At 38.2% G+C, this 13,544-nt stretch overlaps 2 protein-coding genes across 3 annotated transcripts; one reads left to right on the top strand and one right to left on the bottom strand.

Annotated features, from left to right (window-relative positions):
* Window positions 1–595: 595 nt before the first annotated feature.
* On the bottom strand, window positions 596–2,236 carry cyb561d2 (cytochrome b561 family, member D2). Its single transcript, XM_067587234.1, has 3 exons — window positions 1,823–2,236; window positions 1,700–1,737; window positions 596–1,318 (listed from the first exon to the last, which is right to left on the bottom strand). Exons 1-3 carry the CDS (start codon window positions 1,953–1,955, stop codon window positions 815–817), a joined length of 675 nt encoding a protein of 224 aa, XP_067443335.1. The 5' UTR covers window positions 1,956–2,236; the 3' UTR covers window positions 596–814.
* Window positions 2,237–6,191: 3,955 nt separating this feature from the next.
* rassf1 (Ras association domain family member 1) lies at window positions 6,192–13,251 on the top strand. 2 transcript variants are annotated; one of them, XM_067587231.1, is made up of 7 exons: window positions 6,192–6,379; window positions 8,221–8,695; window positions 10,081–10,205; window positions 11,771–11,875; window positions 12,002–12,278; window positions 12,385–12,500; window positions 12,616–13,251. In XM_067587231.1, exons 2-7 carry the CDS (start codon window positions 8,416–8,418, stop codon window positions 12,763–12,765), a joined length of 1,053 nt encoding a protein of 350 aa, XP_067443332.1. In that variant the 5' UTR covers window positions 6,192–6,379; window positions 8,221–8,415; the 3' UTR covers window positions 12,766–13,251. The 2 variants fall into 2 exon arrangements, with proteins under 2 accessions (XP_067443332.1, XP_067443333.1); XM_067587232.1 differs by lacking the exon at window positions 6,192–6,379 and having other exon boundaries at window positions 7,173–8,695.
* Window positions 13,252–13,544: the final 293 nt, after the last annotated feature.

Below are 13,544 nucleotides of genomic sequence, written 5' to 3'. Positions count from 1 at the left end.
CAGTCATCAAAGGCAGCATCAATATTAAAAAGGCAGCGTAACAAGCAACCTGAGATCAAGAAATCAAAATAAAGTTTGGGCTGTGGCCAGGATGTGGAGTACAAGATGAGTCCAAAAGCTTAACTCCATTAAAAAAAACAAATTGCATTTTATTTATTGACCTTCTAAATGATCAAAACCCTCTCCACACTACCTGGTTTATGATCCTGGTAGAGAATATTTAAACCCTTTTAGTTTTATTTCTGAATAAACGTATTTATCACTTTGGTCCAAACTGAAATATCTCAAGAAATATGGGACGGATTTCCATCCATGGTCCCTTGACGATTAAGCCTACAGGTGATCCACTGACTTTTCCTCTTATGCCACCATGAGGTTAACATTTATGATTCAGAGTGAAATGTCTCAAGAACTATTGGATGGATTCCCATGAAATTTTTGTAAAAACATTCATGGTCCCAAGAAGATCCATCCAGACGAAAATGTAAACTCCTGAAGTCACTGAACCCCACCCAAATGATCAGAAAACATACACAGGATGTAACCTCAGTGTCCTCAATGACATCTACAGCCATGTGTACATTGTTTAAAAAAAAAAAAAAAAAAAAAGGCAGCAAAAAACAAGTATTTCATTATCCACATTTGGCAGCCCTGTTTCTTGGAATGACAGACCATCAGAAAGGTTGCAGAGATCATCTTCTTTTGGACTTTCATGCAATGATAGCACGTAACTGGAAAAATGAAATCTCTACAGGCAGACTTTACAAAAGTATTCTGTGATGCTTTTGTGGAACTATCCATATCATAGCCTTCGTCAGGACTGTAAGCGTTTTTTAGCCATGTAAGCACTGCTGACCTGGTTCATTATGATGAGGGCGACGAAAGCAGGGCAGAGTGCTGACAGGTACCAGGTGTATTCACCAACAGACGCGGTGAACCAGGCCGAGCAGAGGCCGAGGAGCAGGCTTGTGCTGCCAAGCACAAAGGTGACAAGTCCAGACGCCGCATGGTAGCGCTTGAGTTTGGCCAGAGACCAGCCTTTAGCTAGAGAGTGGTAGATGAGGGGAACAGCTGCCAAAGACTGCACGACCACGACGCACACTGTGAGCAGGCCCAGCAGACCGTGCCATGAGGTGAAGTGAGGTTTACCATTCAGGTGTTTGTTGTAAGAGATGGCTGCCAGACCCAGAACCGCACAGGACACACAGAGGCACTGCAGCATCCAGTGAACACGACCTTTGGTCTTGTGTGGAAATCTGTTGATGGGTGAGCCGTGAGGGGAGAAGAGGAGTATGGCTTCTGTCATGAAGAAGGAGAACTGGTGGAAGAGAGAAGAAAATTAAACAGAGCTGCAATACATGATCATTTTCATTATTGATTCAACTTTTATTTTCTTAATTATTTGATTAATTGTTTATTCCGTTAAATGTCTGAAAATAGTAAAAGAAAGAAAGTGGCCATCACTATTTCCCAAATTGACATATTCAATTACACTTTTGAGAGGCTGGAGCCTGTGAATTTTTAGTATTTTTTGCTTATGAATGACTTAAAAGAATAACATAATCAAAACAGTTGCTGATATGTTCTGTTTATAGACTAATCGATTAATTGACTAATTGTTTCACCTCTAAAATGAAAATAGGAAGGTTTGATTGTGTGTTTACAGCTGAAAATATTTATCTTTTAAGTTCCAACTTACTGCCAGTGTCATGAAGAAAGGATGCCAGGAAAACCAACCTAAAATAACACAGATGAAATAAAATGAACAGATGTGCAAAGAACGACGCTGACATGAAAACGTCTGGACATCAGGAGCACTCACTTGTACCGGGTCGAGACAGGACTGCAATGAATACCGTGAAGCCAACGCAGATGAAGTGGGTCAGCACTGCGGAGGCTGTCCTGGTGTAACCGTACACCCGAGGCTCGGAGTCAGTCTCTCTGTTGTGACCCATGGTTAGTAGGAATAATGTGTTTTGACCGATCTTATATTGACCCAGGTTACTGACCTAAAGTGACCTCGTAGTTTCAGTCAAACAGACGCGGAACTAGATGGAAAAGTTTAACTGTGGAGTCCTGCGTCATTTAAAGCCGGAAAATGGGTCTTAAACAGAAGCTACATTGCCAGATAACTGTCACATAACCGTAAATTTACGAAGCATTAACACGTTCCTGCTTAAATTGCAGCGCTGCATATACGCTCTACGTTGTGACGTATCTTCGCCGGTGATATTTTTTGTTCCTAGGATGGCGAAGACAAGACCCGCCCTACTCTGCCTCTGATTGGCTTACCCTGATATTCCTACCCTAACTCTAACCAATCACACTACTCATGCCTAAACCTAACCAATCTAACCAACAGAGGTAACGAGTACTAGCCAATCAGAGGTAGAGGAGGGCGGGTCATGACTTCGCGATCCTAGGGAAAAAAAATTGGCTTCCGCCGATTACAAAAAATAATTTTCCGGTTATGTTTTCAGAATAAAGCATTCTCTGTCCATATTGTTTCCAGTTGCAATGATTCGCTGCTTTTCTCAGTTTTATATCATTCTAAATTGAATATCTTTGGGTTTAACTGTTAGTTGACAAAAAAGCAATTTGAAGATGTCTTTTTAGGCTGTGGGAAATTGTGATTCTTCACTATTTTATAACATTTTATAGCCCAAACAATCAATTCATGAATCAAGATAATACTTGTCAGATTGATCATTAATGAAAATAATAATTTGTTGCAGTCCTAGTCATATTATTCCAAGTTACTGAATTCAAAGGTCACTTTAACATGTAAATAGATGTTTTACATGGGCTGTACACTCAAAGTTGGATTAGACGATCAGGGGCCACAAAGGCCCCAGATTTATTGTGTGTCAGTTGGCTTGGGGTAAGTTGATTATAGTAATTGAAAATTTGCTTGGGAATAGGATAAATGATAAAGACCTTAATGTGGATCCAGCATTATTATCAGTGCTGTCTACCTGTGTCAAAATGTACACATGGCATATTACTAAATTATTACTTAAATTGTTCCTATGTTATTTTGTATTTTTGTGTTCTGTGAGTTAAAATTGGGGCCCAAAGCTCGTTTTTGCCTGCGGGCCCTATAGCAGATAAAACCAGACACATGTACACTACACCTTAAAGGGGAACATATGGTCCACCCACACAGGTGTTTTCTCTTATTTTGTTTAACCAGACTTTGTCTAAGGACTATGTAGGCATGTGGCAATTGTGCTTGATTGACAGCTGTCTGACTCTCATATTAGTTGTGTTGCACATGTTTGGGTGGGAGAGGTCAGAGTGGATTAAGATAGATTAATGTAGACCTCTTCTATACAGATCTGGGAGAGGTTACACCTTTATTGTTCTTATTGACACATGAAGTTTGGTATCCTACCAGAATTAATTCCAGCATAGCTCAGCCAAACTTCAACCTGAGCAGAAGTCTAATTAGCCAGAGTACATTAAAACACCTGTGTGGCTTTGCAAGGCTTTTTAGCATCCCAGAGACCTTACAGTAACACTTTACCAGAAAAAAGTAAAATAATTTAAATAATATAAAAATAATTATAATAATAGTAATTTTCGATGAGGTGACACTTTCGGATTCAAAATGTGAGAATCAACCTGAGAGGGCAAAAGCCTCAACATTATCTATGATGTCACTGGTGGAGCAGCACTCTAATAATCTTTGCAGTTACTCTTTAGATACAAAAAGAAGTTAATAGTTTCTGCCTCCAAATGATTAACCCGTTTAACGCTTTTATTCTGAAGCCGGGATTCCCGGAAGTCTTCTCTGCTTGTTTTGGTCAAGTTCATTCATCTCCTCCTAGCTGACGTGGAGGCTTTCCAGAAAAAATCCACAAAAATTTCACAGTTCAGCAACGACGGGCTGTAGGCACAAATAGTCTACTTCTAAAGTCAAGGTCTAGGAAAAAGAAGGCTTGCTTAAGTATTTGCATTGTGTAAAAATACTATTACTACTACTACAACTACTACTACTAGCATACTGATAATAATAATAATAATTGTTGGAGGTGCTGTCAAAATCACATACCCACGCAGGAAAATTGTTGTGGTGCATGTTGTTTGTTAAGCAAGTATATAGTGTACGTCTCAGATTAATACCACCCGTCCAACATTCAATGGACACTCACTGATCAGCTGATCACTGGTTATTGTGCTCCAATTACTTTAATAAGCTTGTGACTCTGCAGGGCCTCCACACATCTTGAGAAAACAACAACAACATGCTCATTCTAGACATCCATCCCTGTCTGTCTGCATGTCTCTTTTCCACACACACATTATAATGTAGACATGTTATTCCCACCAAACAGAAGCTGAAAAGCTGCCTATTGCGTTTAAATTGGATTTTTATTTATTCATTTTTTTCCCTCAGAGCTCTCAGTAGGTTTATATGGTGGCTTACAGTCAGCCAAAGCCAATTGCTTGTATTGTCCAGATGGTGGCACTAATATAAAACATCAAAACCAGTCATATATTTAGTAAGCAGTAAAAGTTAAGTAATGCTGTGAGTCCAGCTGACACGAGACTCATAACAGTATATACATCCAAGATTTACTCCATGCCTTTTAAAATGTTTTAGATTTCCAAAAGGGCTTGTTGTCCCAGCTGCTGCAGTGCACATTAACTTCACTTTATGAATTATGCACGCATTTTATTGCATTTATACACGCATTTTATTGGTATTTCAGTAATGGATTGAGTATGCAGATCATGTACTTAAAGAAAAGTACCAACAGAAAAATGCAAAAATACTGTATTACAAATAGATTACATGTCCTTCATTCAAAATCCTGATTATCAGCAAAATAAAAGTATCAAAAGTGCTCATTTTGTAGAAAAAGGCCCTTAGTGATTTTTAGTGATATTTTGCTACATAAACAGTAAATTAGATACTGATGCATCAAAGCTTAAGTGGCAATTTACTGTTGGTGGTGAAGATAGAGCTTGTGTTAACAACTTTATATACCATTAGGCATTTTAATTCTCCAACAATATATTGTATTTTATAAGTTGACAATATGTTTTTTTATGTAAAATCTTAATATGAAAAGTAACTGCTGACCAAGAAATGGAGCAAAAATGTCAGTATTTCCACTGGAATGTAGTGCAGTATGAATATAAAGTGGCATAAAATGGATATAGTACAAGTACCTCAAAAGTGTTCTTAGTACCACCACTGGTATTAATGGTAGTATTAGTATTAGTGTAACCAAAATTAGTAGTAGTTGTAGAGTGAAAAAAATGTGCCGTGACGAATATTTACTTACATCTCTGTCCTTGTAAGATCTTTCTCTTTCTACAAACCCCCAAAGACTGACTGAAGTCATTATGAAACCTCACAGTTTTCCAACATGCTAGTCTGGCTTGAGAGAGATAATACAGAGTAAGAAGAGCCATTCATCTGCCCCCCATATTTGAGCCTGGAGGCTTCTTCCTCACTGAGTGATCTCCAAATGGCCCTCAATTAAACATTAAATAGTCTATTCATTCCAAACTGAGATACCAACCATTTGAGAACAGTGACTCCTACAGTATGTGTTTCAGGGTGGAAATGATCAGAATCATCTTTATTGGCCAAGATGTGTTTATGCATACAAGGAATTTGACTCCAGTTTAGTGGCTCTCGATGTATTCACACACTACACAATAATCTTCAGAGAGATATACAAGGAATGTCTATAAACAGGTGAAATCACTGATATGATATTTTACATTTACTCAAATCCCTTATTGAGAAAATTCTGAAATTTTACAGACCATGTGAGATATACCTTAATTAATAATATATGAAATTATGATATTCATTGTAAATGGACAGTCTGTCCTCTCTTTCTGATATAACACCAGAACTTTAAACTTTTTACTTTTACTTGTCCCCAGTGAAATTTGTCTTGTAGGCAGGTGAAACAAGCCTAAATAAACCACACACACACACACACACACACACACACACACACACACACACACACACTTGAACATAAAATGCACATGAACTATAATGAAGGCCATCACAACATTGTCAGTTGGCCATGGTAAAACTGTGCAGTTTTGGACCCAAACTTGCTTTTTATTTATCACTCCATCACTGCAGACATGTACTTCTAATGTGTGTGGGAACTGAGGGGATTCCTCCTGCGAATGCCTCTCTCTCTCTCTCTCTCTCTCTCTCTCTCTCTCTCTCCCTCTCTCTCGGGATGGTTACAGAGGGATTATTAGACAGTAATCCCACACTCACAATGTGCATGCGCAAACTGAAGTGCGTGCGTCTGGAGAGGGACGGTCTGCTGTTAACACAACGACAAACTGCGCGCAAATCTCCTCTACGATAAGTGGCGGTGATGAATTAAATGAGGTAAGGTCACTTTTTTTAAGGTTTGTCTGTCAGCAAATCCAAAGACTTGTTCGGGGGGTCATTGTCACTTAGTTTCTCGTCCTGTTTCAGACTGCAGGATTAAACCGGGCTGTCCCGTTACTGACTGAGCTGCATTTGCAACAAATGACAAATGAAAGAATGATCTGAACTTGTTCTCGTATAGATCAAGTCATATGTGTTTTATATGGGGGAAATAAACAGCAAACTCTATGCATGGGTGACACAATGTGCTCTTGTTGCCTTGTGGAGTGAATAATGCGCCGTGTGGTGACCCACTTGGCAAATAGAGCCCGGGTTGTTCATATTCAAGTCACAATGCAGCTCCACAGGAAAACTAATGAAACTACATTTCAGATGCACCTGCGAACATTTTTTACGCATCATCTTCTTACCGACACTCCAGAGAAATACAGTCAGTAAATTCAACAAGACAAGTTTTATTAACATATAGAAATGGCACATCAGTGTGTGTTATCTGTCACAAGAGGTGGAGGAAGTACTCTGATTCTTGTTGAAGTAGTTGAAGTAGAAATTCCACAGTATACGTAGGGAATCTTCAATAATGAAGAATTCAAATTTTTAAAAATCTATTTAAAATCTTACCTTAAAAAAAACATGTTTCACCAGCATCTTAAAAGTACCTATTATTCAGTAAAATTATATGTATTTCTATTTTTATATGATTATATATTTTATGAATGGATTATTACTGATGTATTCACTTGTAAGCAGCATTTAGTACGTTATGATGGACCTAATTTTTTACTACATACACAACAATGCATTATATTTTATAAAGTGATCATTTGTTTTTGAATGTAAAATCTTAATTTCCAAAGTAACCTGTTACTGTAGCTGTTTTTAAATAGTTTTTATTTAACCTTTATTTAAACAGGTGAGTCTCATTGAAGTCAGAAACCTCTTTTACACTGGAGACCTGGTCAAGACAGCAGCATAAAAAGTTGCAGACAAACCACTACTAAAAACAGATAATAATACTAAGCTAAAAGTTGGTTAAGAACAGATTGACATATAATTTTGAATTCAGAAATAATTTGTCTGATTCATCAATTTAAAGTCATGCTGCATCTCTCTCTGTGCATTTTGTGATCTGAGATAATAATTGTAAGATGAACTCCATAAAATACATTTGCAGTGATGTGATGAGAGTTTGTCCAGAATAGTTTTATAAATAGAAAATATACCAGTAACTCTACCGACATACGGACAGAGACGACCAGCCAACTCTGCAATACTAATAAATAGTGTGAATATTTAATAAATAGTGAAAAAGTACAATGTTTCATCAGAAATGCAATGAAGTAGAAGTATCATAAATTGGAAAGTACAAGTATCTCAAGTACTTGAGTAAATGTACTTACTTACATTTCAACACTGCCTGTCACCACCTGTAAGCATTTTAAAATGTCAGATTAAGGCTGCTGTTTTTACTTCAAGTGTGTTGAGAGTTGTTTATGAAATGATTGCTGTCCCCTCTTCTCTTTTGAGTTCTTACTTTAATCAGTGAAAGTGAATTTATCCAGTTTTTGGTAACATTTCATATTTTGTAGAAAACATATGTAGTAGTTTTTTTTTTCACTGTCACACACAGAAAAACACTATGAGCTGCCAGGATTGCACAGGATTATGGTTGTCATCTTGTCCCACATTTTAATATAATCGTATGAATCCTGGCATCAGATAACAGAGGTTAATCTTTGTTTTTGCATTTGTCAAGCCCATACTATACATAATATTACATAGATATTGATTTTCTGTGTATCACTTGTGTATGAATTCTAACAATAACTCTGTTTCAGCTCTTAAGGACTTGCTGGCCGCCTGTTCCTCTGCACAATAGGAGAAGCTGGAAGTGGACCGAGTCACAAAAACATTGTGTGCTCATCAAAGCGTGCACACTAATGCTGTCTCCTCTCAGGACTGGATGTACACCCATACTAGCTCATGGACAACAAGTGCTCACTTGACATGTCAGTGTCTGTATCAAGAACAGGATGTCTAAATGTGAGCTGATCGAGCTGAAGGACCTCAGTGTAAATGATCCCATCGAGCTGGCTGCTCCTGTGGCCCGCACAGCTCCGCCGCCCCCTTTAAACCCAGGTCACCCCAGCCACTTCCACGTTGTCCGTCTGGTTGGAGACAGCGTCAGCATCGAGGCAGGAGAGACCGGTGTGGGTCATGACTTCCAGCCCTACGGTTACACTCATCTCACTTGGTGTGACCTGTGTGGAGAATTCATCTGGGGTCTTTATAAGCAGAGTTTACGCTGTGCCAGTGAGTACATTTAACACATGAACACGTGTGAATATTTTTAAAGGATGAGCTTGCAACAAATCCCATAAAATAACCAAAAACCAGCAACAAATTAATTAGTGTTGTCTGTGTATCCAAAGCCTGATAAAGTTATGTGCCACAGTGTTCCATTGTTTTCCAAAAAATATTAAAAACACATCAGTGAGCCACACTGTTGCACTGGGTGACACATTCCTTCATTACAAGAAACATGGGAACTGTACTTTATGTTGAGCTGATCACATAAAACACCATCCTGCCACCGTAAATACTCACTAGTGCAGCAAATCTGCAGCTGAAAATAGTCCCCAATAAATAAACAATTTACTCCTGTTTGATTATCATTTGCTAAAAACTACAGTGCCCACCTGTTTTAGTATATATTTAGCCTTTTTCAAATTAAATATATATTCATGCCCTATTTTTAAAAGACAACCCATTTTGTAAATTGCTTTTTAGTTAATTAATGAGAGACAGACTAAAGCATTGTTGGTTTTGGTCTTTTCATGGGATTCATTGACAATAAGAAAAATAACACCAGCCTTATCCTTTGAGTTTTGGGGTGTAAATGATAAGCATGTTTTTCACTGTAGCCAGTGACCTAAAAAGCAAAGACAGGCAACGAGACACTAAATCTGCATCACACGAGACAGGATGACGTACAGTGTATAGGCTGCCTTAAATTGACATGTTCCTGCAAATTGGGTTAATATTGTAAGGAAAAAAAATGTGGTTGCTTACCTGGGTTTTGTAAATAAAACTGGTATTCAGATAAAACCATTAACCTTTCAATTAGTAAGAAAGTCATGTACATCCACAGCTCACAAAGTTGTGATAAAGTCGTCACTTTCCAGATTCCAGTTTCACTCAAACGCAGGATGCTCGTGTTATCTTTTCCATTCATGAGTAACTTTATCTCAGAGTTTGTCCCGGTCTGTAGGAAGGCCTGGCAAGCTTCATGTTTCACTGTATGTTGGTACACGAAGGGCCTGGGAATATTCATGTTCTCAGCATCATTTTACTCCAGACATATCTGTGGTATGTTAAAGCTCAGTCAACAAAGACATTAACTGTATCAATTAGAAACAGCTGACAGAGAGATTAAATATCCAACATGAGCAGTATTTACTTTGCACATACACATTTTTGGTATGTTGCTTACATAAAACAGATACTCCCTCTAGGTTAATGTGTTTTGGGTGATCTTTTTCAGAACAGGGACAGAATATTGAACAAAATCAACACCGGAGGGCTCTAACACAACAAGTGTTGACCACGAGCCAAAGCATTACTCAGAATGCAGAATTTTCACCCTCTAATAATCACCCTCTAATCTCTCTCCCTCTCTCCCTCTCTTTGTCTCTCAGACTGCAGTTATACATGTCACTACCGCTGCCGACCATTCATCCAGCTGGACTGCAGCACAGATGGAAGTTTGTTAAAAGACCGGGCAGATTTCTCTGTCGACTCCATCGAGACAGACACAAATGTGGTGAGGAGCAAAGTCACAATCAAACAATAATTACAATAATCTATAACGCACATGAGAAGAAAGCCATGCTGCCTCCCTGTCATCATTTTAAAAAACTCATTATTTTTTAAAAACGATAGGAAAGAAATTATCCTTATCCTACCTCCATTCTTATTATGTAAAGCAGATGGAGGCTACCAGATTGTCCACAGCTGTCCACTCAGTGTCAGTATGCCATATGTCCTCAAAGATACTGGTTTTATTACCTCCTTATTGTCAAGGCATCCATACAGCAACGTCATTTAGGAGAGAGCTGAGAGGAGGGGACGACTTAACAACTTCACAATTAAACAGCTGCCCTTATTTCAGAAATACCACCAATTCTGACACTAGTGAGGGTCCTGGAGCACCACAGATTGGCTTTGATTCACTGTTTTGCAACACAAACATATTGATATGCTTTGGCTTGAGTTAATATACAGTTTACTATCATTTATGATTGTGCACAGCACAACATTACTGATTTAATTTTGATAAACTACTCATGAAAAACTCCTTTTAGAAAATGAGGAGCTGACAAGATAGATATATAGACATGTCTACCAAAAAACAAGATCACAAAGCTTGCTTTTTGTCTTTTCTTAACGACTTTGTTTTGCAAAATAAATTCTACTGTCAACACAGATTTAGCCAGTGAACTGAAACCAGAGATGAAGCATCTTTTTATGAGAGTATAACAGTACATACATACAGTATATTCTGGCTTTTGAGGTCTAAATTCTTGCATCTTTGGTTTACGCCTTCAGGAAAGCTGCAGCAACAGTGAATCCATCAAAAATAATGAAATGATGGAGATGGACAAAAATAAATGATTTCACACACATTTCAGTAAGATCTGGGTTACACATATGTAAAATTATCCTTAAAATTAGTCTGTGAGGAACTCTTTCACACTGTGTTCTCACACACATCAGGAGAGCATTACTCTGAATACGTTTATCTGACCACAGTGGGCTGATCCTTCAGACGTCTTTGTGAGGTTTTATTGTCTGGGAGGAGCAAAATGGAAATGTTGAGGTCAAAAGAGCTGTTAGCAGAGATCTCTCCAGATGGAAGAGAGAGGCTATCCCTGACATACAACTCTCAAGATCATTGGTAGATAGCAGCAATGACAGAAATCTGAGAGGGTTTGCCTTAAAGTTGCCGCTCACCTGAACCTTGGAGATGACTTGGGGAAGCACAGAAAGCAGCACATTCTCCAGTCAGGACGAAAGCAAATCAGAGCTGGAACTGTATTTTACTGCCTATACATCTTTCTTTCACAAGGTCAGAAGGTCAACGGTGAGGCTACGACATATGTAGTTCATCAGTTCTGGTCAAAAAGCAGTTTTCATATTCTGTTGGGTGAATTGTTATGTATGTCTTGATTTTGTAACTACAGACAAACAGCTTGAATTGATTTTACTCTTATTTCTGTTCGGTTCTGTCACTTTCTCCTCATCCTCAAAGCTCAGTGGTGAAGACAGGCTATCTGATGACATCATGTGGCCTATTTGCTGTACTGTACCTGCTCTTTTTCTTTTCAGGATGAACAGATCGATTTGAGTAAACAGGAGTTGAGTGTTGGTGAGATCCAACAGAAGGTTCAGGAGTATAATGCTCAGGTCAACAGCAGTCTCTACATGGTGGTTGTAAGTAACTAATAAACCTTTTTTTCTGAATATTCACACACATAAAGATAGCAGACCACAGTATGATGATATTGTGTGAAACTATTTCACTCCCATTCTTACACTACGAATCTGTCTACCTTGCAGAATAAAGACGGGTCCTACACTGGTTTCATCAAGGTCCACTTTCAGTTAGTTCGTCCCATCTCCCTCCCTCCTCCTCAGAGCCTGGAGGAAGATCAGCAGGGCGCACTGATGAAGCGACGTACATCTTTCTACCTCCCCAAAGACACTGCAAAGCACCTGCACATAAGCTCCCAAACACGGGTACGCGAAGTCATCGAGGCATTGCTCAATAAATTTACCCTGGTGGACAACCCAGCCAAGTTTTCCCTGTTTGAACGCACTGACAGACAAAATCAAGGTAAGAATCCTCAATATTGTGTAGATACTAGAAAACAAAATAGTGCCTCCAAGTATTACCCTCTGAGGTACTGATTTTTTTCTTCATTTTTGTTTGTTTTATTCAGTGTACATGCGTAAACTGTCTGACGATGAGTGTCCCCTCTACCTTCGCTTGTGTGCTGGTCCGAGTGAAAAAGTCCTGAGTCTGGTCTTGAAGGAGAATGAGACGGGGGAGGTGAATGTAAGTTTTTATTTGTGAATGAAGTCAAATGATAAACTTGTCAATATATACAACTAAATATGTATATATGTACTGTTCATACAGCTCTTTTTAATTAAATTGCTTACCTCCACAGTGGGATGCATTTAGCTTTCCTGAGTTGTGCAACTTTCTGCGAATTCTGCAGCGTGAGGAGGAAGAACATGTACGGCAGATAGTGAAGCGATACGCTCTTGCCAGAGAGATGATGAAGAAGGCCATGTCAAGGATTACTACTCCTGGTTGACCTTGTTTAAAGCCAGAGACATTCATCTGATCCCCATATTTGAAGATGAAGAAGAACCTCCTCCACCGACCATCAGTGAGAAGGTTTATAGCTGTGTAAAAGGGAAGGAGCTCAGAAAGGTTTTTAAAGAAGCAGGGACGCTGGTGTTATATTAAATGTGAACTACGTAAAAATTTAGGCTACTTTTTGTGCCAGAGTTGTGAATTGAATGAGTAAAATAAATTATAGATTATTTTGGACTTAATTGGATGCAGTTGTTTTTTTTTTTTTTTTGAAAAACATGCTGCTCTGATTAGATTATTTATATTGGTTTTAAAAACACATTCTGTTCATTTATAATGTGATATTTAGTTTTGTTTTTAAATTTTGGCACTTTAATGAACCTGTGAAATCAAGTTGGGCAAATAAAAATGTGAAACATTGTGTTTATATTCTAATTATCTAATAAACTGGTGATAGTAATGGGCCATTTGATGTCATTGTTATGGTGATTTCAAATTTTACATGAAGTACAAGGTTTGATAGACTGTTTGCTCACATTCTAGTGTTGTAAGCCAAAGCAGATCTGGCCAAAAGTAAATGAACACCCAAAAATTACACACATATGTGATTATAAAACATCTTATTGAAAATCATGGACATTTATTTACTATTATAAAAGCCCCACTCTTCCAGTAAGGATTTCCACAAAATTTTGGAACCTGGCAGCCAAGATTTAGTCTCTGCAGCTTTAAATTTAAATTGATCACAAAGGTGTTGAAATAGGTTAGGGGTCAGTG

This window comes from Thunnus thynnus, chromosome 4, assembly GCF_963924715.1.
Source record: "Thunnus thynnus chromosome 4, fThuThy2.1, whole genome shotgun sequence".
Taxonomy (NCBI): Eukaryota; Metazoa; Chordata; class Actinopteri; order Scombriformes; family Scombridae; genus Thunnus; species Thunnus thynnus.
The sequence above is the reverse complement of the archived record's forward strand: the minus strand, read 5'-3'. Positions and strand labels throughout refer to the sequence as shown.

Bases quoted from the DNA above. Each gene is read 5' to 3' on its own strand.
- cyb561d2 (XM_067587234.1), bottom strand. From the start codon at position 1,955: ATGGGTCACAACAGAGAGACTGACTCCGAGCCTCGGGTGTACGGTTAC. The intron at 1,738-1,822 runs GTGAGTGCTCCT...GTGTTATTTTAG, and splicing joins CCTGTCTCGACCCGGTACAA to GTTGGTTTTCCTGGCATCCT. The intron at 1,319-1,699 runs GTAAGTTGGAAC...CTCTTCCACCAG, and splicing joins CTTTCTTCATGACACTGGCA to TTCTCCTTCTTCATGACAGA.
- rassf1 (XM_067587231.1), top strand. From the start codon at position 8,416: ATGTCTAAATGTGAGCTGATCGAGCTGAAGGACCTCAGTGTAAATGAT. The intron at 8,696-10,080 runs GTGAGTACATTT...TTTGTCTCTCAG, and splicing joins GCAGAGTTTACGCTGTGCCA to ACTGCAGTTATACATGTCAC. The intron at 10,206-11,770 runs GTGAGGAGCAAA...TTTTCTTTTCAG, and splicing joins TCGAGACAGACACAAATGTG to GATGAACAGATCGATTTGAG.